Source organism: Trichosurus vulpecula, chromosome 6 (genome assembly GCF_011100635.1).
Source record: "Trichosurus vulpecula isolate mTriVul1 chromosome 6, mTriVul1.pri, whole genome shotgun sequence".
Taxonomy (NCBI): domain Eukaryota; kingdom Metazoa; phylum Chordata; class Mammalia; order Diprotodontia; family Phalangeridae; genus Trichosurus; species Trichosurus vulpecula.
The window spans coordinates 46,214,691-46,242,626 of record NC_050578.1 but is presented as its reverse complement, the minus strand read 5'-3'; the positions used below and the strand labels follow the sequence as shown (position 1 = coordinate 46,242,626).

At 37.0% G+C, this 27,936-nt stretch overlaps 1 protein-coding gene across 2 annotated transcripts in view; it reads left to right on the top strand.

The window, feature by feature from the left end:
* The window catches only part of LOC118853422 (glutamyl aminopeptidase), a 126,254-nt gene that overhangs the window by 77,647 nt on the left and 20,671 nt on the right, over positions 1-27,936 (top strand). For both annotated transcript variants that reach the window (XM_036763508.1, XM_036763507.1), the window contains exons 11-13: positions 15,698-15,780; positions 20,542-20,675; positions 20,786-20,841. In XM_036763508.1, coding sequence (XP_036619403.1) covers positions 15,698-15,780; positions 20,542-20,675; positions 20,786-20,841 — 273 coding nt within the window. The remainder of the gene's footprint in view (positions 1-15,697; positions 15,781-20,541; positions 20,676-20,785; positions 20,842-27,936) is intronic.

Here is a 27,936-nt window from a genome sequence, read left to right as displayed (position 1 = left end):
CTATTTGCATCTAGGAAGAATGAGAAATTGGCAAAGAGTCTCCATTCTTTGATATTTGCTCACTCTCCTGAACAGTCAACAAACTAAGTATGATCATAGATTTAGAGCAGGAAGTGATCTTAGAATGCATCTAGTTCAACCCACTTGTTTTAACAGATGAGGAAACTGAGGCCAGATGAGGTTAAGTGACTAGCCCACATTCATACAGAAAGAAAATGGCAAAGTGGAGGACCCTAGGTCCTTCAAATCCCGAACTACTCTTTAGATGTTTAAAGAAAGTGTCTGGATTCCTCGGAAAAGTTGACAAAACAAATTGAAGTCCTTTCAAAACAAACACATTAGCATTACAGAAAAGTCATTGGACTTCTAAAATTTCATAGAGCTTCTTGCTTACATAAGCTTTAACTAAATCCTGCTGGGGTAGTGAGAGTGTGAAGGGGCGTTGAAACCCTGTAACTTCACAGCCTAACATAGTTCTGATGAAATACATAGATTAGTTTTTTCATTCAGGTTAAAGAAAGGGAAAAGAAAAATAGATGACAATAAACAGAATTATCTGATTTTCTTCAAACCCACCTAAATAGGAAGTTATTTCAGTGATGTTGCATTCTGTCTGGCTTTCTTGATTTAATGTTTGCTAGGCTTTGGCTTCCTCCATCTTCAGAATCAGCACAAAGTATTTGGATGACAGCCTTGTGCATGTGATGATTGCTTAATCATGTCCACTCAACTCATATTTTTCATGGATTATTATTGTGCCCTAATAGCCAACTGGAGCATGAACGGTTCCTAGGGAATTTGAAGAGATAGAATCCTAGAGAATAATTTCATGAGAAAAATTCTCAACCTGATTGGAATAGAGGCACAGACAGTTAGTTCCTCTTTCCAAAGAATTAAAATTTCTTTATGGGCATTATTAAGATGCCTTAAGTGGGAGAGGGAAGAGAAAAGTAAAGTCATTGTATTTCCAACCAATTGACTGTTCTAGAGACTAGATCGCAGGAGCAATGGAGAACCCAACTACAGTGTTTTGAAACCATAATTATTAGCATGGTGTCCTGCTCTGTAGTTTCAAGATGGCAAGAAAAACAAAGGCACTGTCATGATATCCACTACTCCCAGAGGCATCTAATCGATAGGATTGGAATAACTCAATACTAGCATTTTGAGGGCACTATTTTATTTCCATCTGCAGTTGCTAGCACATAGTAGGCACTTCATAAAAACTTGACTGGAGCCAAATGTGTCCTTGTTAGTATGGTAATGGAGTGACTGCTCAGCCCCCAACCTTCCTCCCATCCTAGTAAGGGGAGGTTGTGTGGAGCCTCCAGTAGAAGGCTAGACTGACCGGCAGGATGATCTAGATCTAAGTCCTACTTCTAACACTTATAAGCTATGCGGCCCTGGGCAAATCACTTAACCTCTCTGAGCCTAAGGTTCCTCATCTGTGAAATGATCAGGTTGGACAAGACTGGCCAAAGATTCCTCATTTGGCTCTAAGTCTATGATCATCCAAAGCAGGAAAATCTCATAGTAACAACTTGCTGAAGTGTAACTGACACAGTATTACTTCACCCTTCAATTTTAGAAAATTGGCAGTTCACTCTAATATAATGAAGGGAACATATAACTCAAAGGTTACTAATGTATAATTATGCCTAATCTTATTTTTTTCCCCTTTTGGAAATGGGTGGGTGTGGCAGGAAAGTTCCTTTTATTTTTTTTCCTTCTGATTATACATACACTATAACATAAACATGGGTCTGACTTGGTTTTTAAGTGATAATTCAACTTTCTATTCACATATCTATCAACAGTAAACTAAGCATAACTATGTCAGTGATTTATATGATTCTCCTGTCAACAGCATATTTTAGGCCCATTTGTAATTCCTGTTTCATGCTCACACAAATTAGCTTGGCCACATTATGGATTTTGGATACTTAGTTCCTAGCAACATTTTCCTTTTTTTTTCCTCTCAAGGCAACATCATAGGACCACAGTGGCTTGTTACTTTTCATTGCTTCCATGTCATTATTGTTAAACCTCTTTCCAGTATAGATGCAATGTGGAGATCATGCAGTCTTTTAGACAGCATCATTTTTCTTCTAAAAATAAAAGAGCTGCAAAGGTTCTTTGATAATATATAATAATAACAGCAACATGGATGATGTTGATGATGATGATGGTGGTGATGATGATGATGATAAACATCCACTATACCTAAAGGAATCTAAGTGGTACCTTTATATTGCATAGTAATAATGATAGCATTTTATAATGCCTTAAAGTTTGGAACGTGCTTTGCAAATATTATTTGTTTTGATTCCTACAATAATCATGGGAAGTAGGTGTTACTATTACCCCCATTTTACCATTGAGGAAACTGAGTCAGACAGTGACCAAGTGACTTGTATAAGATCATACAACTTAGTTAATGTCTGAGGCAGGATTTGAACTCTGGTCCTCCTAACTCCAGGTCTAGTGTATCAGGTCATCTGGTTGTCTCCTTTGAGGTCATCTACTTAAATCCCTTCATTTTGCAGATGAGGAAAACCAAGATTCAGAGAAGTTACATGGTTTGCCCCTGTCCAAGATCACGGAACCAGTTATTAGCCTAGTCTGGTCTTTCAAGCTAGAGCAATTTGCATTTTAATCCCAGCTGCTTTCCCACCTTAATGCCTTTCCCTAGTCCCAGATAGTTCCTGAACCAGAACTAGAGACTACATTCAGTTCCCTCCCTCTTCTCCCCTCCTGAATCCCAAGGGCTCTTACACACAAAGTACACACTCATACAGAAGGGGAGTCCACACACATTCCATGGACATCTACTTGGTTCTGAGTTCTGAATTTTCATTATTCATTGAATTCAATTTTATACCATCACATCTATAACTAATCTTTCCTTCAAAGGACTCTGTAATCAATTTTTGTTTTATCAAGGCTTAGGATATGGAACCATGTCAACATTTACATTTTTCTCTAACATCTGCCTTTAATTGCTAACATTCATACATTGTTTTCATTTTCTTTAGACTGTTTCAGGGGCGTATGTCGCTTCAATCAGCACTTATCGGCAAAGTCAATACTTGCCATGCCTAGAAGTCTGATGAGAACCATCACTACTATTTTCCAGCCCAATCTTCTCACTGGAAAATACATTAGTAGTGGTTTCCAATGAAAATCAGTGAGCTCACTCATAATCTAGAAAGTTAAGCTTTTCTGCATGTCCATTTCCCTCCATTCTGAAGGTCAATTGCAGACCTTCAACAAAGCATTCTTTCCTTTCCTAATTCATTAAATACATTAGAGCAATTGGTGCTTGTCTGTTTCATGACATATACTTCACCATGGCAAAAAGTCCTCTTGCTATACTTGGAACTTCAGTTCCAGAATGATTTTTGGATAGTACATTACTGGGTTGTTTTGTCTGTGAATAGAATAAAAACAAGGATGTTACATATGGAAAGCTCTTTGGAGATAATCTTTTTGTAAAAAGAGAAGGTGAGGTCCTATGGCTCACCTGAACAGTTAATAACTTTAAAAATTATGATATTTACCTTATTTGAAAATAAATGATATTTGAAAAGATAAATGATTCCCATTGAATATAAGTTCTTTAAGAACAGTGATTTAAGAAAAGTGTTTTCATCCTCAGGGCCTAGCACAGTGCTTGGCACAAAGTAGGTGCTTAATAAGTATTTGTATTTATTGATTGATTGAATGACATTAAAACTTCCACTAAAGTGATTTTCTAATACTTATTTATGACATGGAGGTGACCTGTATTCTTTCCCCCTCTCCACCTAATAGTATTTTACTTTTTCTAATCATATGTAAAGATAGTATCCTTTGGATTCATACCTTTGACAAAGTTTTTTTTCTTTGAAAGTTCATTTATGTGGTCAAAAGATATGAACAGGCAGTTTTCAGACAAAGAAGTCAAAGCTATCTATAGTCATATAAAAAAGTGCTATAAGTCACCATTGATTAGAGAAATGCCAACTAAAACAACTTTGAGGTACCACCTCATACCTATCAGATTAGCTAATATAACAAAAAAGGAAAATGATTAATGTTGGAGAAGATGTGGGAAAATTGGAACACTAATGCATTGTTGGTGGAATTGTGAACTGATCTAACCATTGAATAGAGTGCTGAGCCTGGAATCAGTCAGGAAGACTCGACTTCCTGAGTTTAAATCTGGTCTCAGATACTTACCAGCTGTGTAACCCTGGGCAAATCACTTAACCCTGTTTGCCTCAGTTTCCTCATCTATAAAATGAGGTAGAGAAGGAAATGGCAAACTACTCCAGTATCTCTCCCAAGAAAACCCCAAATGGGGTCACGGATAGTTGGACAAGAATGAAATGACTTAACAGCAATACGTTCTAATTTGTTCTTCTGTTCTCCGTTGGGTTGTTTTCCTATATTCTCAATGAAATATCTGCTTGTTTAACTGTCATCACTGATATAGTATTAGCAAAGAAACATGTATGACATCAACAGTGGTATTATAATAAATTCATTAATTACTCTCTGTAAACACTTCACAGAAGCAGGTTAATTGTGTTTGAAAAGGTCATAATTTGTAATAGGCAGTTTTATGAGTTCCAACTTGTGATTTCATTGGCAAGCAACCCCAAGTGAGGAAACTCCTTTACCAGATGCTCTGCAACACAGATTCTTGATTTGAATATAGAAAGAATCTTGGAGGCTTCCTTCAAGTCCTAGCTAAAATTTCACCTCCTACAGGAAGCCTTTCCCAAACCATCTTAAATCTAATTCCTACCCTCTGTTCATTATTTTCTATTTATTCTGGGTATAGCTTGTTTGTACATAATTGTTTGCATGTTATTGCTTCCATTAGTTATATACTGAGAGTGCCTTGAGATCAAGAACTATCCTTTACCTTCCTTTGTATGCCCAACACTTAGCACAGTGCCTGGTACATAGTAGGTATTTAATAAATTCTTATTGATTGACCAATCATCAGATCCAATCATCTTATTTTATAGATGAAGAAACTCAGGCTGAGAGAGATTTTCCTAATCACCCAGCTACTAGGTAGGACTTGAATTCGTTCATTTTTTCATCCACTGGGCCACGTAGCTTCCTCTTCTGCTCTTAGAGACAGTTACCTGAGACCACAAGAGATTAAAGTAGCATAGGTATCATGAAGAGAGCAGATCTTGGAGTCAGAAAGACCTCAATTCAAATCTACCCTCTGACACATAGAGGCTGTGTGACACTAGACAAGTATCTTGGCCTCTCAGTGTTCTAAGCCCCTCTCCAAGGTTCACAGGGAAGCGGCTGACTTGCATTGGTGAAGGGAGCTTCCTCAACTAGCAGTCTCTTATGCCGATGAAGTCACAGGTCCTGTCCTGCCCCAGACAGAATACTCTTGACCGTATCTCAAAAACAGAATACACAAGCAGATAGATTTTGCAGAAGATTTTGGTTGCACACACTAAAAGCCAGGCACAATCAATACTTTTATAGCACAGTACCATTTAGATTTTACAAATGGAAATCCATAAATTTACTCATTGTCCCCACCCCCCATTGAGAACATTTGCCAACATTTATTCATACTGCATTAATGCATACATATATTCATTTTACAGTTGTTAGGGGAAAAGAAAAACCATTACATCAAAAGTCACAAATCCTTTCCCACCTTGTGCTAGTCATTAAGCTCTTGAATTGATTTCTAGTGCCTTCTCTTTGAGATTAGATTGTAAGTGTCTTGAGGACAGGGACTATATTTTGTTTCTCTTTGTTTCCTCAGTGCTTAGCATAGTGCCTGGCACATAGTAGGCACTCAATAAATGTTTATTGATTGAATAATTGGTATTACTTCTCATTAACACAGTATGTCTTGCATGTACATAGCTATTTAAACATTGTTTACCCCATTAGAATGTAAGTCCCCTGAGGGCTCTGACTGTGTTCTTGCCTTTCATTGTATCTCCTCTACTTAGCACAGTATCTGTCATATAGCAAGGGCTTAATAGATGTTTGTTAATTGACCGATCTGTGCATGAATTTAAAAAAAAAAATCCTGATATGTGCCTTTCATCTATGGTTCCCATCATTAGTTAATCTATTTGATCTAGTATAATCCTAGATGACAGAGAGAATATGTTCAACCATGGGGCTGACTGCTTCAGGAAGTGAGAATGAGGGGGCAAAAGAACAAGATATCCACCATGCCTCTCTTTCCTCCCTTCTTGAGAATGCTAAGAATTTCTGCCTTGATTTTGGAAACCCTAGCCATTTTAGGAGTGATACAGCCAATTCCTATGCAGAACACCGGTGATAAAACAAGCTATATGCCCTGTTGTACTGGGAGGAAGGATTTTTCACCATGAAAGAAAGCATGTGAATGCTTGTTCACCCATGGAGCCAGGAAAGCAGTGGGCCAAGTTTATGCTCCAGAATTTTGTCCCCTCCCCAACACCATGAAAGATAATTAGCTCAGAAACGTGTTTGTGTTTCAGCTAGATAGTAGATTATACAATCACAGAAAGATTGTTTGAAATTTCCTTTTAAATTTACATCATTCTTCTCAATGTCAACATTAAAAAGAAATCAAATGATGTTATTTACATTATGGGACCAGTTCTCATGCAATGTGTTTCTGGCATAAACAAGGGTCAAAAAAGGAAATATCTAATCTTTCTACTCAAAGAGGGTAAAACCCATTTCTCCTATTTCCAAAAATGAAATGTAGGATCACGGATTTAGAGCTAGAAGTTATCTTAGTCCAATGCTCTCATTTCTGCAAGAATGAAACTGAGGCTGTGAGGCTATGATTTGCCCTTAGACAAGCTTATAAATGTGAGAAATAAAACTTGAATCCAGATCTTTATGACTCCAAGCCCAGCACTCCATCAATGACTTCAGTAATGGGGCCTAAGGTAGGGTGGGGGTTTAGCAGCTGTGTAATTCTCAGTTGGGGAAGTTACACACCACTAAAGCATACATCAAGCCTTTATTAAGCTCCTACTACATGGAAGTCATTGTGCTGGGCACTGAGGATGCAAATACAAAAGTGAATCAGCCCATGTTATTAAGGAACTTACATCCAGTGATGCCTAGGCTATCCAATTAACCCAGAAGATAATGTCTGTCATTTCCTTTGTTTTACTCAGCTTGTCTAGTTAATGTCTATAATTCCAATGGTATAAAACTGAATGAAACACTCCTTGGGTAATTTTAGCCTCATCATATTCCTAAAAGTCGTGAGGCAATGTAATAGAGAAAAAAGAATAGAGATGTGGCTTTGAATCCAGTCTCCACCACTTACTAACCCCATGACAATGGGCAAGTTATTTAACCTTTCTGATTATCATCAGTTCATAATCAATTTAATAATGCTTGCTCACAGAACATTTTGGGATCTAATGATATTGATCTTATGGATGAAACACTTTGTAGTCTTTTGTTTTTCAGTTTTTTCAGTTGTGTCTCACTCTTCGGGGCCCCATTTAGGGTTTTCCTGGCAAAGGTACTGGATTCATTTGCCATTTCCTTCTCCAGCTCGTTTTGCAGATTAGGAAACTAAGGCAAATAGGATTAAATGACTTATCCAGGGTCACACAGCTAACACATATCTGAGGTTGGATTTGAACACATGAATATGAGTCTTCTGATTCCAAGCTCAGTGCTCTATCCACTGCACCAACCTATCTGTCCCCTTTGTAGTCTTTAAGGTGCCATAAAAAGTTAGTTATTATGCAATTGCTAGCAGTTGGCGTTATCATGACCTTTGGATTTAATGCACAGATGGCCCCTTCTCAATGTGGTTCAACAGACTGCATCTTAAACAGCCCTTCCTAAAAACTGACTCTAGATGTCCTATAGCCAGAAGCCACTAAATAAGTAGGAGAAAAACTGCTGGCAGTGACTCACAGTTCTTCAGTTCTAGCTACATTAACATCAAGTAGATGGGAGCAATGGAAATTCACAAAAAGTAAGGCTAAAAGGTAGTTAAGAAAACATTATTGGCTTTCACTGGAGAAACTGAAAAGGGAATAAAAGGGCTAACTGTGAATTGGTTGTGTAAGATTTCTGGCCTGTCACTAATTTCTCCAAAAGAATTACAGAATCTGGGGAGGGAGGAAGGGAGAGAATTTGGAAATCAAAGTTTCAAAAATGAGTGTTTAAAATTGTTTTTACATATAAATGGGAAAAATAGAACATTAAATACATTTTTAAAACAATGAGAATCTTGATTTAGTATGAAGCTAACCACCACCAGAAATTACGTAAGAAATCGTCTTTCAGAAATCCAGGCTAAGTGATCAGTATAGATTATATAGAGAAACCATTTAATACTTTAGCACAAGCTATAAAAAGTTTAAGTAGCAAGACATGTCCTAGCAGATAGAAATATATGTCAGAAGCTATCTCTTTTGTTGGATGACATGAGAAATATACATACTATTCAGTATCTTTAGACTTCAAAATATCTCAGATAACTCAACCAATAAACTCTATTGGAACTAGATCATTATTATAGACTGAGAAGTGGCCCATAGTACTCAGATATAGAATTAATCTATTAAAAATTTAAGGATGGGAGGAGGAAACAAGCATTTTTTAACATTGTTGAATTTTAATTTTTTTATTTTTTCCAATTACATGTAAAAACTATTTTTGAGTTTCGGTTTTTTTTTTTTTTGCCATTTTTTATTTCCAAATCTCTCCCAACCTCCCTTTCCTCCTCCATTATTGAGAGAGAAAAAAAAAAACATTTTTAAGCACCTACTATATGCCAGGCACTATGCTAAGTGATTTCTAAATATTATTTTATCTGACCCTTTCAACAACCCTAAGAGGTAAGTGATATTACTATCCCCATTCAACAGTTGGAAAAACAGGCAGATTTGCCCAGGGTCCTACAGCTACTAGCATTTAGACCTGAGTTCAAACTCAGGTCTTCCTGATCCCAGGGTCAGTGTTCTATCCACTTCTATACTTAGCTGTCCTCAAGAACAGCATTTTAAATAGATGATCCTATACCAAATCTCCACGCTACGCTGAATAAAAAGCTTTCAAAATAAAGAGCCTATTAGAGATCAGAATCATATGGGGACAGGGTGAGACACCTACCATTCCAGTCATCCATCTGCTACTGAAGTTGTACTGAAGATGCCTTCAGTGAATCTACTAAAGATGAGCTCCAAGGACCAAAAAGCAGTAAGAGCAGCTGGACCCAGTGTCAATAAGATCTGAGTCCAAATCCAACCTCAGACACTTTACTAGCTGCGTGACCCTGGACAAGTTGCTTAACCTCTGTCTGCCTCATCTGTAAAATGGGAAACATTCCTCATCTGTAAATTCTGTAAAACAGCATCTACCTTGCTGAGTTGTTGGGAGGATGAAGTGAGATAATATTTGTAAAGTGCTTATCATAGCGCTTGACACATTCAGTTAGTCACCATACAAATGCTTATTGCTTTTGTCTCAATCCACAAAGCTTGAGTCTGAGTACATATTTTTTTTTCTCTTTTTAAAAATTTTTATTTAGTATTTTATTTTTCTCCAGGTACATGTAAAAACAGTTTTTAACATTCATTTTTGAAAGTCAAATTTTCTATTCAGTTCTGGGCTTTTCACTGACAAAGCTTGAAAGTCCTCTATTTTATTGAAAATCCATATTTTGCCTTCGAGCATGATACTCAGTTTTGCTGGGTAGGTGATTCTAGGTTTTAATCCTAGCTTCATTGACCTCTGGAATATCGTATTCCAAGCCCTTCGATCTCTTAAAGTAGAAGCTGCCAGATCTTGGGTTATTCTGATTGTGTTTCCACAATACTCAAATTGTTTCTTTCTGGCTACTTGCAGTATTTTCTCCTTGATCTGGGAGCTCTGGAATTTGGTGACAATATTCCTAGGAGATTTCTTTTTGGGATCTATTTGAGGAGGCAATTGATGGATTCTTTCAATTTCTATTTTGCCCTGCGGCTCTAGAATATCAGGGCAGTTCTCCTTGATAATTTCTTGAAAGATGATATCTAGGCTCTTTTTTTGATCATGGCTTTCAGGTAGTCCAATCATTTTTAAATTATCTCTCCTGGATCTATTTTCCAGGTCAGTGGTTTTTCCAATGAGATATTTCACATTGTCTTCCACTTTTTCATTCCTTTAGTTCTGTTTTATAATATCTTGATTTCTCATAAAGTCACTAGCTTCCACTTGCTCCAATCTAATTTTTAAAGTAGTATTTTCTTCAGTGGTCTTTTGGACCTCCTTTTCCATTTGGCTAATTCTGCCTTTCAAGGCATTCTTCTCCTCATTGGCTTTTTGGAGCTCTTTTGCCATTTGAGTTAGTCTATTTTTTAAGGTGTTGTTTTCTTCAGTGTATTTTTCAGTATTTTTTTGGGTCTCCTTTAGCAAGTCATTGACTTGTTTTTCATGGTTTTCTCACATCCTTCTCATTTCTCTTCCCAATTTTTCCTCTACTTCTCTAACCTGCTTTTCCAAATCCTTTTTGAGCTCTTCCATGGCCTGGGACCAGTTCATGTTTTTCTTGGAGGTTTCTGTTGTAGGCTCTTTGACTTTGTTAACTTCTTCTGTCTGTATGTTTTGGTCTTCTTTGTCACCAAAGAAAGAATCCAAAGTCTGAGACTGAATCTGGGTGCGTTTTTGCTGCCTGGCCATATTCCCAGCCAACTAACTTGACCCTTGAGTTTTTCAGTGGGGTATGGCTGCTTGTAGACTAAAGAGTTCTATGTTCCACGTTTGGGGGGGATGAGTCTGAGTACATATTGAAGCATAATTTTTTCACTCTTAATTTGTCTTGCTTTTTTGCAACATGGATAATATGGAAACCTATTTTGCGTGATTTCACATATATAATTTGATTTTACATTTCTTGCCTTCTCAATGGGTAGGGAAGAGGCAGGAGGGAGGGAGACAATTCAGAACTCAAACATTTTAAAAAAGTGAATGTTATAAAGAAGTAATAAATTTAATTTAAGGAAAGAAACATAAAAGAATAATGGCAAGATACCAACTAAGGCCATTTTTATTTGAACTCTACCAAGCAAGTAAAAAATTTTCTTTGATAACTACGACAACAACAATAACCAAAGCTATGTTGATCAATCAAACGATTGGCTAAATTAAGAATTGTTTACAGAAATAGAGGGGTTCATAAGAGCAATATAGGATCATGTCATCACTACAAGAAATTATAGGAAGTCCATTACTAAAGAACCCAGACTTACTAATTGATGCAGACTTGTCAAGGAAATAATTGAAATCATGCAACATGTTACTGAAGGTTGCAGAAGTTCAGCACCTACTGGATACCTAGAATGATACAATCAAGCAGCAAGCTTAACTAATTAAACCAGAGGACTGTTACTCTCCCTAAACTAATATATGACAGAGCTCTATGTCACAAATACAAACCTCAAAGGATCCTTGAGAATTCAACAAAATGTTATAGTAGAACTGAAACATCACTACAGATATAAATTATTGCTCATCATCACTGGGACAGAGCATTGATCCTCCAAAAATGTAAAAATAAATGGATGCTGCCAAACTAAACCCTTATGATACTCAAGCATGTGTAATAACAAGCTTTAAAAATATAGACAAGTAATAAAAAAAAATTCAAAGGTACATGGGACCAGGAAGGTGCATCTCATGCTCTCTTCCTGTCTGCTACTGGTGTCACACTGATGAGATTTTCAGCGAATGTGAAAGATTCGGAAGATGAGCTTGTCACCCCAATACTGTCATACAATACACAAATCAATCATTTTATCCATCTGCACAGTAGTTCACCTAACAATATTCATAAAAGAACAATAGTAGAATCATGATTTGTTCAGGGAACTTTTTCACTGAATTGCCATCAAATACAAAGATAGGAAATAAGATGACAATGTCAACCAGACTGATGGTAACTGACATAAGCCATGTTTAGAATTATCAAGTGCTTTGTATACATTGGACTAATAAAAAATGCTTGTAGATAAATCCTTTGAAAATGTTTTCATAAATTTAAAAAAAAGATGGCTTTCTAACAGAAGATAGCAAAATGTCATTACTCCCTTAATTGGGTAATGTTTTTAATGCTAGCTAGGGAAGAATGAAAGTTACCCTTCTATACTCTTTTAGAAAGTGCATTATAATTATATATATTTAACAAACAAACAGAAAACAAAGTCAGATTTTGGTTAAATTTTAAACCAGTCTAAGAATCCTTCTTGAATGGTTATTTTTGATGTTGTAGAAATGCAGAGAATGACAGAAACTGGTAGCATGAAATGGTAAATATCTTAAAACAGACAATTTTTATGCCCTTTAAAATGACCTCATGAATTCATCAGGCATCTAAGTGACACAATGGATAGAGCATGGGGCATAGAATCAGGAAGACGTGAATTCATATCCAGATACTCAGTTACTAGCTATATGATTCTTGTCTGCCTCAGTTTCCTCAAAAATATAAAATGGACATAATAATAGTACCTATCTTCCAGGGTTGTTGGTAGGATCAAATAAGATAATATTTATAAAGCACAAATTTTGTGAACAAGAGACAGGAAATGTCATGTATTCAGGACCTCAGACTTTTTATTTTTATGTTTTCAACTATAAATAAAGCTTGTATTTTGTCTTTTTTTTTAAATAAACTATATCCAACGGGAGCTTCAATCTATTTACTCAGGCTAAGTGGGGCATGCTGGGATGACTGTAATTTCCCTAAAAACAAACAATTGCACAGTTCCTGGTACCTAGTGATCACTTAATAAACATTTATTCTCTCATTATTTTAGTTTTTTTTAAATTTTTGCACAATGCACTAGTTTCACATGATTTGGAATCACATAGTATAGTTTAAAATTATGTTTATCTATTTTAAAATCTTTCTTTTCTAACATGAACTTTTGATTATCAATGAACATACATTTCAATAAGAAAAGGAAAAAAAAGATGATTATGTATGAAAATATGACCTTCTGATAGTGTACAGTTTTAGTTTGTGAACTGTATATTATTTTGAAGTGTATATTAAATGTAATAAACTAGTCACAAAATTGCTCAGTCTATCTCCCTTTGAATTTTTTTTTTCTGTGTATTTTTAATTGTTTTATTGTTAGTTTTTTCTTTGCCTATTTCCTGGAGTGTGAAATTTGAGGCTTTAATTTTGGTGTTTATAGAATGTTTTCATTTTCTCACAGGATACCACAAGGGCAATGTATAGATTTTTCTAAAGCATCTTGAACTCCTTGAGTGAAACAATAACTTTAAAGAAATGTGTGTTTGCATATAAACATATCTAGCTAATCTAAAAGGGTACTTTCTCCCTAAAGTACAAAGTACTTTAAACATCCTAGCAATCTTCACTCCTATTTTTTGTTCTCTGTAGGAAGTACTATTCCCTCATTCCAGATGGAGATATGAAACAATGCAATGACTTGTTCTCAGTCAGATATCACATACAACAAAACAGAATCACAAATATGATTTTATATCCAGGCTTTTCCAAAGATATTAACTATGAGGCAAACAGATTTTGCATGTTGATTTTTGTAGTTTTTAATCTTAATTTCTTTTTTTAAAAATCATTGTTTATTTAATATTTTTAGTTTTCAGCATTAATTTTCACAAGAGTTTGAATTATAAATTTTCTCCCCTTTTCTGCTCTCCTCCCCACTCCAGGATGGCATATATTCTGATTGCCCTGTTCCCCAGTCAGCCCTCCCTTCTGTCACCCTGCTCTGCCCCATCCCCTTTTCCGTTACTTTCTTATAGGGCAAGATAGATGTTTATGCCCCATTGCCTGTATATCTTATTTCCTAGTTGCATGCAAAAACTTTTTTTTGAACATCTGCTTTTAAAACTTTGAGTTCCAAATTCTCTCCCCTTTTCCCTCCCCACCCACCCTCCCTAAGGAGGCAAGCAATTCAACATAGGCCACATGCATATCATTATGCAAAACCTTTCCACAATACTCATGTTGTGGAAGACTAACTATATTTTGCTCCTTCCTAACGTATCCCCCTTTATCCAATTTTCTCCCTTGACTCTGCCCCTTTTCAAAAGTGTTTGCTTTTGATTACCTCTTCCCCCTATCTTTCCTCCCTTCTATCATTCCCCCTTTTTTATCTCCTTCCTCCTTCTTTCCTGTGGGGTAAGATACCCAATTGAGTGTGTATGCTATTCCCTCCTCAGGTCAAATCTGATGAGAGCAAGATTCACTCATTCCCCCTCACCTGCCCCCCTTCCCTCCCAACAGAATTGCTTTTTCTTGCCACTTTTATGTGAGATAATTTACCCCATTCTATCTCTCCCTTTCTCCCTCTCTCAATATATTCCTCTCTCATCCCTTAATTTAATTTTATTTTTTTAGATATCATCCCTTCACATTCAACTCACTCTGTCTTTCTATATATGTATATTCCCTTCAGCTACCCTAATACTGAGGTATCTAATTTTTAAGGTAGTATTTTCTTCAGTGGTCTTTTGGACCTCCTTTTCCATTTGGCTAATTCTGCCTTTCAAGGCATTCTCCTCCTCATTGGCTTTTTGGAGCTCTTTTGCCATTTGAGTTAGTCTATTTTTTAAGGTTTTATTTTCCTCAGTATTTTTTTTTGGGTCTCCTTTAGCAAGTCATTGACTTGTTTTTCATGGTTTTCTCACATCATTCTCATTTCTCTTCCCAACTTTTCCTTTACTTCTCTAACTTGCTTTTCCAAATCCTTTTTGAGCTCTTCCATGGCCTGAGACCAGTTCATGTTTTTCTTGGAGGCTTTTGATATAGGCTCTTTGACTTTGTTGACTTCTTCTGGCTGTATGTTTTGGTCTTCTTTGTCTCCAAAGAAAGATTCCAAAGTCTGAGTCTGAATCTGAGTCGGTTTTCACTGCCTGGCCATGTTCCCAGCCAACTTACTTGAACCTTGAGTTTTTTTGTCAGGGTATGACTGCTTGTAGAATAGAGACTACTTTGTTCCAAGCTTGAGGGGATGTGCTGTTGTTTTCAGAGTTATTTGTCACAGAAAGCTCTGCCACACCAGCACTCCTCCTCCCCCAAGAACCGCCAACCTGGACCAGACTCAGATCTTAAGCAGGCTCTGCACTCCCACTCTGATCAGCCACTTACTTCCTCCCACCAGGTGGGCCTGGGGCCAGAAGCAACTGCAGCTCTAGTTCTGTCCTCAGAGCTGCACCCCCTCTACTGCCTCAGAGCAGTGGCTGAACCACAAACTCCTTTCACTCTGTCCCCCTGTAGCTTTTCCCACTAACCCTCTTTGTTGTCTTTGGTGTTTGTGGGTTGAGAAGTCTGGTAACTGCCGCAGCTCACAGATTCAGGGTGCTAGGGCCTGTTCTGCCCAGCTCTCAGTCTGGTTGGTCTGGGCGCAGCCCACGCTGGGCTCTGCCCTGCTCAGCTCCCAGCTCCATGCATGATAGACCTTACCCAGGACCATCCAGGCTATCCTGGGCTGGAGCTCTGCTTCCCTCTACTATTTCGTGGGTTCTGCAGTTCTAGAATTTGTTCAGAGCCATTTTTTTATCGGTGTTTGGAGTGTCTTGGGGGACAGCCCTAGGCAAGTCCCTGCTTTCCAGCTGCCATCTTGGCTCCACCCCCTTTAATCTTAATTTCTAAAGTGTTTCTTGATTCTTTCAAATGACAACTCAAGATTTTCTTATTTTTTTCAATTTTTAGTTACAAATGGAATATTCCAATTAGATGGTCTGAAGGGGACAACAACAGTAGTGTTGCATTCTACAATGCATCAGAGACAGAAGGTAAAAGTTATCTAATGATTTGGTTGTATAAAAGTGGGAGGAGTATGGAAAAATGAATTAATTATTTCTGGTACTTTAAGCAATTATGTGTAAAGACCCTAAGTGATTTGGTGATTGTTTTAAATATTTGCTTGAACAAAAGAACCTTTTCACTTTTGGATACTCCATTCTGACATTGTAATAAACATTGTCAGCCAAATGTGTGGCCCACAAACAGTGGAACAATGAATCCAAAGCATTTTCTGAATAAACTTCTTTAGTTATCATTTCTGATAACAAACAACTGAAATAATTTTGTGTCACATGACACAGAATTGTTTTTGATGGGTTTTTTTTGTCACTAAGGTAGAAATATAATAATTGCATTCTGTCTAAATTTGCAATTTGTATCTAGTTCCAATTTTTATAATCTATGTAGCAGGAAGAAATGAGTTCTAAAATCTCTGCTTAATATTTGAAACTATCACCAAATCATATAACCAAGATGAAATGTACAATATGAGAGATATTTGTTAATAGTAGAATTTTTCATCTTTTGATCCAGAGTATAGCATGGAAAACTTGCAGTTATCCAAGGCCTATCATCCAAGCATGTTTCTTCTTCATAGGAATGTAGAAATTGCCCTACTGGGTCAGTTTCCTTTCTGGTCCATCCAGGCCAATGTTCTGTTGCCCACATTATATCCATATATGTATCACTTCAGGGTGTGATTATTCTCTCTGACATGAACTTTAAAGACCAGATATATACCAGTTTTCCTAAGTAGCCATTTAGGCCTGTATCATTCATAAATTTGTGAAAGTGTTTCATATTTCATACTACAATCATGCTAGGGAGCAATGCATTCTATAAGCGGTAAAGTAAAATAACATTTCTTCTAAGTCCTACATGTAAAATCATGTAATCCTACAACTACAAAGGCCTGTAGAGACCACTGACTTTATCCTCTAGCCAATGCATGAATCTCTCCCACAGTCTCTTAAAAAACTGATCAACCCTTCTTCACTTCATGCTCTCCAGAGATGCTTTTCCCAACTGTATTTTTATTCTCTCAATTGATCTTGACTGATTTGGGAAGTAGAGAGGGACGAAAGTTAGGGGATTAAGTCAAAATGAGTTTTTTTCCTAATGAGCTTTTGCTAAAAAATAAGGGTGAGGGGCTCTGAAGAATATAGAAATGGACATGTTTATAGTATACAAGCTACAGAGAACTGGTCTGGATACTAAACGAAATCATTCAAACTTCTAGTAGAGAGTTGATATGAGTTGGGATTGCTTGTAAGACTCATGAATCTGTCATCTCTTCAAGAACCTTCTTTTTCCTCCAGGGATTCCTAAGCCGGGGTTCACAGATCCTCAAGGAATCCATGGATAGATTGGAGGAGACAAAGAAATGTGGGGTGGGGAAAAGATTACATTTTTTAATTTTTACTAACCTCTAACTGATATTTATCATTTCCTCCAATCATTTAAAAACACAATTCTGAGAAGGCGAGGGGAGGGAATAAGGACTGATATAATGCCTGCTACATCCTATGCTAACATGATATCCTGTGATCCTCACAACAACCTCCCATGAGCTATTAGTATCACTCCCGTTTTACAGTTGATGCAAACAGAGGTCAAGTACCTTGCCCTCCTTCTAATTTATCATCTACACAAATCTAAATGCTTAGGTGGGCCAAATAACCAAGCTCTTTACACTATTAGGATTTTTTTAAACATACAATTTGAAGGTCAGGGACTCTGGGTGAAGGACTGTGGATGTATTTGTATCTCTCTTTTATGTAACAATAGTTTCTTGTGGTAGGTTTTTTCCTTTCCTCTCATGGTCCTTTTTCCTTACTCCTGAGTTTGAGACTATACTACAAATAGAAATTTGACTATCAGATAAGAATAGTGGGTATCAGAACAAATTTTTAAAAAAAATTTATTTCTTATAAATTTATTTTTTATTTTTAGTTTACAACACTTAGTTCCACAAGTTTTTGGGTTCCAAATTTTCTCTCCCTCCCACTCCTCCCTGCAACACCCCAAGACAGTATGTAATCCATTGTAGGTGCTACATATACCTTCACATTGAACTTATTTACATAATAGTCCAGTTGTAATGAAGAATTATAACCAATGAAATGTATCATGAGAAAGGAGAAATGAAACCAAAAAAAAGGAAGAAAAGGAAAAAAAAAAAGAGAGAGCAAAAAGTTTGCCTCAATCTGCATTCAGACTCCATAATTCTTTCTCTGGATGTGTATAGTTTTTTCCATCATGAATCCTTTGGAGCTGTCTTTGAACCTTGCACTGATGAGAGGAGTCAAGTCTGTCAAAGTTAGTCATTACAGAAGGGTATCAGAACAATTGGTGTAGTAGATAGAGCCCTGGGCCTAGAGTCAGGAAGGTTCATCTTCTTGAGTTCAAATTTGGCTTCAGACCCTTCCTAGCTGTGTGACCCTGGGCAAGTCAGTTAACCCTGTTTGCTTCAGTTTTCTCATCTGTAAAATGACCTGGAGAAGGAAATGGCAAACCACTCCAGTTATCTTTGCTAAGAAAACCACAAATGGAATCATGAAGATATAATTGAACAACAAAATTTTTTACTACACTGGTAATTTCATTGGTTTAGGTTTTTGAGTAAAGAACTCTCTCTACCACTACTCTACTAGAATACAACTTTTAGTCTTGGAGCGTTGCCTTGGGGCACTGAGAGGTTAAGTCAGTCTGTCACTAAGCATTTATTCAGCACCTCCTGTATGTCAGGCTCCATGCCAAGGCTTAAGGTACAAAAAAAAATAAAAGTCCCTGTACTCAAGGAGCTCAAAATTTAATGAGAGAGGCAGCAAACAAACAACTCTGTACAAATATATTATATACAGGGTAAGTAGAACATAATCAACAAAGGGAATGGGTGAGAGTTAAGAGGAATTAGAAAAGGCTTCCTGTAGAAGGTGAGTTTTTAACTGGGAATTGAAGGAAGCCAGGGGAGTCAGGAGGTAGAGAATTCCAGCCATGGGATATAGCCAGAGAAAATGACTGGAGTAGGGAGATAGAGTATCTTGTTCAAGGAACAGCAGAGGCAAATGTCACTGGATCACAGAACATGATAGGAGTTTGGGTGGTGGTGTAAAAGCCTGGAAAGGTAGGAGGAATGTCTAGGTTTTGAATAGCTTTGACAGCTAAATAAAGGACCTTCTCTACTTGTCCCTCTACACTTTTTCTCTTGGTGATTTCATATACTCCTAATTATCATGACTATACAGATGACTCCCACATTAACATATCCCTATGTTCCAATTGCCTACTAGATATCTCTACCTGCATTTCCCATAGGCATCTCAAATTCGTCCTCTCTAGAATGGAACTTATTATCCAACCATAAAACTTCCTCCTCCTCCTCCTAACTTCCTTATTTTTTGTGTAAGGCACAATTCTATTGATTATTAATTGGGAGGACAAATACTAAAGCTGAAGCTTAAACACTTTGACCACATAATGAGAAGACAGGACTCCTTGGAAAAGACCCTGATATTGGGAACGATTGAAGGAAAAAGGAAAAGGGGATGGCAGAGGAGGAGATAGATAGATAGTGTTATGGAACATGAGCTTGGACAGACTTCAGGAGACAGTGGAGGATAGAAGGGCCTGGCCTGCCGTGTTCCATGGGCTCATGAAGAAGAGTTGGACCCAACCGAACAGCAACAACAAAAAAAAAAGTCTTATGACCAAAAGTATGCTACAATCAGCTCAGACAAGCTCAGAAGAGCTGCTTGATAAATTTTTCAGTGTAAGCATTTACAACTCAGAAATCAGCAGATGCTACAAATAAAGGCTTGATTTATTGTCTTGTTGATTGTCTAGCCTTAAGAAAGTGATGGAGACAATGTTAATGATAAGAGATTAAAGTTAAAAAGGGTTTCATGAGCGCATTTATTTTTCCTAGAGATGATTATTGTACATTTAGCAGAATGCCTCTACTGATAGCTACAATTCTTCCACAGATTTACAACCTGGAGGTCATCATCAACAATTAACTCTCATTCATTCCTTCATATCTAATCAATTGCCAAATCTTAGTCATTCACCCTCCTCAACAGCCACTCCCTTCTCTCTACTTGTACCACAGCCCCTCTAGTCAGGGGTGTCCTGGAGCTGGGAAATTGTTAAATTTTCAGTGTGAGCCTTTACTCCTCGAAACAAATCAGGGCTAGATTTATTGTTTTGTTAATTGCCTAGACTTTAGAAAGTAATGGAGAAAATGTTAATAAGGCAGTTTAAATTTAAAAGTGTGCCTCGCAAACATTTTTACCTGGTTGTTAAACATTTACCAGCACACCCTCACCTCTCTTTAAAAGCATTGTCAGCTTCTGCTAGCAGGAAGTTGAAGCCATGTATTACAGAGCACCTATGCACATTAGGTATTTCTTTTTCAACTTACACATTGCAATGACATTCTCCAGTTAGGCAACTAAATAAGAATTAAGCTTTGGGACTTTGGATCAAACCCGAATTGACTCCTTGATCTAAAGTTAGTTTGTATACTCACTTTTTTTTCTCTCCTTTTTCTTCTCTTCTTTCCTTCTCTCCTTCCTTTCTTCTCATCTTTCTTTTACTTATATTCTCCCTATTTTCTTCTTTCCTCTCTTCCTCTTTCCTCTCTCTCTCCCTCCCTTCCTTCCTTCCTTTCTTCCTGCACTAGATCTAATTTCTAGATGTTTATAATATATGCAACCATGTTTCTCATTTGTTTTTATTTACTACTCCAGGAATCATTTTGGACTCTAGTTCTACCGGAAGTTCTTTTCTGAAAATAAATCCAGATCATATTGGATTTTATCGTGTAAATTATGAAGTGTCAACTTGGAATACAATAGCCACAGAGCTTCTCAGCAACCACTTGGTGAGATATAGAAGTCAATGAATTGTTCTAGTTTTGTTTTGAGAGTATAGGTACTCTTTTTTTTTCTCATTTAGTTATGCATACCTTACTTTTTCTTCTTTCCTTCCCAGGCATTTTCTTCTGGTGATCGGGCAAGTTTTTTTGATGATGCCTTTGCTCTGTCAAGGTAGGCTTGGTTATTTAAAAAAAAAAACTTAGATGATTTAAGGTATTTCATAATAGTGTTCATTTTTCCAATGATTTCCATGAAATGATCTAAAAATAATATGTAGTAGTTACTCAATAAATTCCATCTATTTTAGCTTAAATCAACCAAAGACATGATTGTAATTTATTATTTTCCCCCAAAACTCAGAATTCCTTGCCTTCTCCAAGTTTATATGATTATAATAGACTGTAGTATTACAGATTCATTTCAAATAATTTGGAACTGCAGGGGACCTTCAAGATCATCTAATTCCTTCAAGCCATAGTTAAAAAGGTTTTTTATCTGTGGTCTACGCCAATGTTCCCACAGTGTAATGAAGCAAGTGTGTTACAGTAGGGTCAAAAGCCTAAAGTGAAGTATAAATGCTGGCATAATATGTTATTTAAGACTTCCCACCTCTTACCTCGGTGAGTGAGAAACACCTCACAACTGCCACAACTGCTTACTCCTCCATCCTGTTCTCACACTAGCAGGGCTAAGTTCCCAGAAACAGATGACCATATTGCATGCTTATATACAAATCCTCCCAGAATCCCAAGGGTAACCCTATCAAGAGGAAATATACTTCACTTTCCCACCACAATACTTTTTGAGCCCCTATCGGATATACAGCATGTTGTAAAGATCTTGAAGAGATCTTCAGCTATGGAAACTTAAACATGTATTTAGACCTTTGGAATACTTTTTATTTTTCTACCAACCCAATCAGCTACTCATAATAAAGACTCTTTTAGATCTTTAATATTACCAGCTATATAATAAGGCAAAAAATGACATTATAGATATGAATATATTAAAACAAATACATAAATAATAAAATACCTCACAATACACATATAAAAATCTAGATCACACTCTTCCAACAATACACTCAATAGCAATGCTGAAGAGTGGGCACGTATTTATAGGAACATGAGGAAGGAAAACTCATGTATTTAGGGCAACTCAACTTTAAACTTCAATCTTCAATATTATTCCCCTGTTCAGGAACATTTGTGCCACATGAACTACTTCTCTGCTCACTACTTGACTGTTGCTTCTCACCACTGGGAAAATTATCTTCTTTTTTCTATTCAAGAGAATTGTAAAGAGCCTTTGTAAGCTCTTTCAGTTAACCATCACCTTTAAAATGATATATATGTATGTATGTGTATGTATGTATGTGTATGTATATATATATATAATTCTTAATGTAAAGAGCAAGTCTCCTTAAGCCAAACAACTGTCAAGCTCAACAGGCTGGCTCTACAGAACAACCCAGGCAATTCTTCACACCCTGAATATTGTGCTGTTCAATAATAGAACTCATAGTAGCACAGTTCCATTCACCAAGGTACCAAGGTAGCAGTGAAGCCCTTCTGTTTTTCCTTCTCCAGCCAGAAATTGAAGCAGAGTTATAAATCCTTATGAGAAGCTTTGTCTTTCCTCCAGGTCTAGGTGGTGCTGAAGAGTCATAGCTATTAAGGGAAATCTTAGATATTCATGTCAATTGTCTCTGACCAATCAGAAATCAATCAGCTAAAGCCTTCTTTCATCTGACTGCTTCTAATGCCATAGCTCTAACAGAGAAGTTTTTCAGTCCCCTTTCTGTGTCTCCCCATCTCTTTTGGTTCCCCTTCCACTCCTCTTCTCTTCAAACCATTCCCCTGATATTATCACTTCAGTGTTTAACGGCTTTCATGAGAGCCTCCTAACTCAGTGACTTACTTTTTGCATAAAAAGTCATAACTCCCCACATTTCTCCTATCAGATCAATAATGTTGTTTCAATCATATCTTGGCCTCCAAATGTTTATATGATTTCTCATTTTTTTAGTTTTAATCTCTTTAGTCATAAAACATGTACATACAAATAAGGGGAGGTGCCATTCATTCCTCCTCTTAAATCCCTCCAAGGCATCCTGTCTCTTTGGTGCCTTTGAAATGATGTTTCTTTACACTGACATTTCTCTAGGATTTAATAAATAAGAGGTTTTAAAAATCTCTTTACAATATTAAATTATTCCCACATAAGTGAAGGTTCCCTCCTTATGGTTAATAAAGAAATCAGTCCTCAAAATTTTCCCACAAATCTATTTCTTCTCCAAAATTGCTCAAAATTCCATCTGAAAGATGTTTCTTTATACACATATTTTAACAGTTCATATTAAAAGACAATTCTTTTTCTGCTCACATTGGGTAACAAAATGAAATGTTTATCCAAAATAGTGACAATAATTTTAATCCTTTGACAATTAATCTAAATCTCTTACTTTATAGAAAAACACTTTTCAGTCCTTTTCAACATTAACTACTCTACATGAAAAGGACCTTAAAGAAACAGTATACCTAACACCTTCATGTGTGGTATGGACCAACTCAGATGCAGAGAAAAAGGTCCAAGGTCATATAGTTAGCTAATGACAGAACCAGAACTATGTAACAGAGGTCTCCTGATTTCTGGTCCAATGTTTATTCCATGCTCTTTTTATAATTCTAACCTTGCATAGCATTGTAAAAGTTTCCTACCCCACTGATTTTGAATGAAGCCTAAGAGATCCAAGTCAAAGATTCATATTAAAAAAAAATAAGAGTGACAGCTAACAGCTCTCATTTCAGATCTGAAACTTGTAGGTGATTAGTGCAGTCACTACACCTTAAGAAAAAAAATATTTTTCCAAAAATATATTTCTTTGTTAGATCCAAATCCATATTCAAATGAGAGCATAAGCCAGAGACCAGGCTGCATCAGGAACAAGAGTTTCTTGAGACTGTCAAAGTTCAAAGGGTAGAGGAAAAATAGGGAGCTGGAACTGAAGGCAGGAGTTTCAAGCCAGTGAGTTCTGCAGGAAAATCAGAAGGCATGCAACTAAGGGCGTTGGCCAAATGATTGTCTGACACAGTAGGCCTCCCTGAGGCTTCTCCTGTTCAAGGCAGTGCCATGAATTCCTTGCCCCCACCTTGCTTTGACACGTTGTTGCAGTCATGCACCAGAAGATGTTGGTGTGTCCCCTCTTGACTCCCAGGCATGGGGTTGAGACTTTTGGTAGCAATGGTACAAAAATGAGCACCTTTATAATTTAATAAAATGGAATGCAATGCATTTCATTCCTGTGCTTTTTGTGTTCAGGCAGCACTTGAATCTTCCAACTTCCTTCATTCAATGGATTGGAGAACTAGGTCCTTGTTTGGGCAATTAAACTGACTTGAGCTACCCTAGGGATTAACTGGGCATTTCCATCATCATCTATATTGTAACCTTCATTCCTTTTCATAGTTGCAAGGGAACATGAATGACCCTGGCAGTTTTGTCTAGGGATATAATATCATGACGATATAACCTAACCTTAGAGTTCTGAATGTGATCTTGGGGAAATGTTAGTCTCAGGACACTTCTTAGTACAACTTGCTCAAGACGACTCCCCAAATAGGATTTCCTTATGGTAACTTCCTGTCTTGTCCAAGTCTCTTCCAAAGATTTCTGGCTTACAGCTTGCAGTTATTCTAGCAATTGACCTCCAAGCACTTATTAAGCATGTCATGTATACCAGGTACTGTCCTGGGAGTGGAGATGCTAAGACAAAAACAGATGAGTTCCTGCCCCAGCAAACATAGTCTATTGAGGGAGGGAGCATAGACAGAAGTATTTTTAAAAAGTTTATAGAAAATAAATATGGGAGGAGGCACTAGTATGGTGGGGAAAATGGGTCAAGAAAGGTGGTAGGTAGAGGTGGAGCTTGAACTCCAGGAAAGTAGGGAGGAGGAGGTAGAGGTGAGATGGAGTTCATTCCAGTCACGGGAGAGTCATGTGTGAGGATCAGCTAGGAATAAGACACATAGATATGGAGATAGGGAAGAGCCTGTGTTATGATTATAAAGTTGGGAAATAATTATCCAGTTTCAGTGGGCACCTAAGTGGTGCAGTGGATAGAGTGCCTGTCCTGGAGTCAGGAAAACTCATCTTTTTGAGTTCAAATCTGGCCTCAGACACATCCTAGCTGTGTGACCCTGGGCGAGTCACTTAACTCTGCCTCAGTTTCCTCACCCATAAAATGAGGTGGAGGAAAAAAATGACCAACCACTCTAGTATCTCTGGCAAGAATATCGCAAAAAAAGGGGCATGAAGAGTCAGACAAGACTGAAATGACTGAACAGCTTGCATATCCAGCCTATCCAGTCTCAGTATTGAAATAGAGTCCTATTTAGAAAAGTTCTTTTGACCCTGATTTAGATCCAGCAGATAGGTAATGGGAAAACTCCTCTGCATCTTTCATCTTCCAGCACATATTTTAAGCATGCAGTAAAACCTCTTCAGAACTTTCTTTGGAAAGCATCCCCTGGGTTTCCATGATAACCTTTTTGAAAGTTTATTATCTTGGCTGTTTGAAATAACAAGGTACTATAATAACCTCAGCACTTTAATTCCCATTTATAACACATTTCAGACAATTCTTTTTGCTTCAGGATGAAACTGAAGGGCCCTTGTGAATCTCTCAGTGAGTTACTATGTATAAAGAAGATGACTCAGGCAACTGGAAGACTTCCCTTCCATTTACACAGTTTCTTGGCAGTAGCCCCATGAATGTTGAAAGGTTGGGGAGGTAAAGGGAATTCGGCAAAACTGAAGAAACATGGAATCACTGAAATGTGGAGCTTACAGAAACCTTAGGCATTATGTAGTCTAAACCTTTCATGTTACTGATGAGGGAATGGGTTTACAGAGGTTTAGTGACTTGCTCGAGGTTATATCGTAAGTGAAAATAAGAAACAGAACTAGAAGATACAATGGAAAACAATTCTCTGGAATAATAACTCGAGTACCTACTTCATAAAGTTGTTGTAAGCATCAAAGAGATAATGCAGGGAAAGCACACTTTGTAAATGTTAGAATGTTATATAAATGCAGTCATTATTTACTAATGCCTCCAAACTCGTCAGTCCACTTGACCTTCAGTCTACTGCTTAAGCTGTCCTGACATGTATGGTCTCCAGTCCACCAATCACTCTTACCAGCTCATCAGAGACATAAAGCTTATGAAGTGATCTTTCCTTTTATGTTTTTTAAAATAAATGCAGCCTGTGCTTCATGATAGTGAATTGCTGAGCAGGCAGGTAGACCTATTTAAATTTTATTTTGTTTCATTGACCAGCAGCTTTTTTTCTTTAATGTAGTATTTGAGGTTGGTAATAGGGAATAAATGGGGGAGTGTTTTAAAAACTTGCATGTGGTAGAGTGAGATTTCTGGCTGGGGGCTCATAGTCAAAGAAGAAAGTTATTGATTTATTTTAAATTCCCAGAAGAAAGAAAATAAATTTATTTGGCTTGCTTTGAGCATCACAATGGCTCAGGAACACAGTGGGAAGTTAATTTGCTGGCATTGTCAGAAATTCATTGTTATTCATCTTGGTCCAAAAGAAAACAGTCCCCTCAGGAGGAGGGGATGAGAGAATGCTTAGGGAGAGAAAGTCTAGCCTGAAAGGACCAATAACTTTGACCCCACAAAGGTGGGAAGAAAATATAATAGGGAAGGTAGTAAGCATTTCAAATATTATGTCATTTGACCCTCACAACAACCATGCAAGGCAGATACTATCATTTTGCTCAGTTTTAAGAAAATGAGACAGACAGAGGTTAAGTGACTTGCCCAGGGTCACATAGCTAGTAAGTGTCTGAGGCCAGATTTGAATTCAGGAAGATGAGTCTTCCTGACTCCAGGTCTAGGATTCTATCCACTGCACCCCAAAAAGGGGTCACAAAGAGTCAGACAAGACTGAAATGACTGAACAACATGTATATCCAGCCTATCCAGTCTCAGTACTGAGATAGAGGTCCTATTTAGAAAAGATCTTCTGACTCTGATTTAGATGCGCCAGATAGGTAATGGGAAAACTCCTCTGCATCCTTCATCCTTTCAGCACATGCCATAAAACCCCTTCAGATTTTTTGGGGGAAAGTTCTATTCTTCTATCCAGCTGCCTCTGAGAGAACAGAACCACAAGGTTACCTTCTGATTTAATCTGTGAAAATTGCCTCATCCATGAGAAAAATAAGACTTCTATTCACTACTACAAAATGCTGTCCTAGAATTTCCTGACTCATCCAGATGTAAGTGCAGATTACCTAGGATGCAGATGTGCCAAACTTGCTTTGGAAACCTAGAGGCAGAATTGAGGGCAAATGTTGCACTGATAGATAATGTAAATATTAAGGTCATCTTCAGTCTGGACCAACTCTTGTAATGTAGCCTGAGTAAAGGGGCACAGACCATACCCCAGTTTCATTGTCACCTTCATTGTTATCACAATCAGTCATCATTTTCATTTTACTAAGATTCTCAGATAGACCCATGATCCATCATTGTGTGTACCCACCCCTTTCTCTGCCACAGCTTGCAGCTTTTCTGGGACCTGTCATTCTAGGCCGTTTTTTGAATATGTCCTTCCAGAAATTCATCATGGTGAATAAATAAAACTAGCCAGTTAGTCAATAAGCACTTTTAAGCCCCTACTCTTTGTCAGACACTGTACTAAGTGCTGAGGATACAAATATGGAAAATAAAACTGATTTAACTAATTTGATTAAAAAGAAAACTAAATTACCAGTATAAAAAATTTTAAAGGAAAATTCATAGTAAATGAAGAAATAAAGCTATTATTGAAAACCATTTTACTCAATTATATACTAGTAAAACTGACAACAATTTTAAAAAAAATTAATGCTTATAGAAGTATAAAATACTGAAATCAGCAGAACACAAAATAGAGAACTTAGCCTAGTTTCAGAGGAAGAAATTGAACAAGGCACAAATGAACTTTCTTTTTTTATTTTAAATAATATTTTATTTTTTCCAGTTACATGTAAAGAACAATTTTAAGATTAATTATTTTTAATATAAAGTATTGAGTTCCAAATTTCCTCCTTCCCTCTCTCTTTTTCCTCCTCTTCAAGATGGTCAATAATTTGATAGGTTATATATGTGCAGTCATATAAAGCATATTTCCATATTAGTCATGTTATATAAGCAGTAAAAGAACAAAAGGAAAAAAAATTCAAAAAAAATAAAGTGAAAAGTAT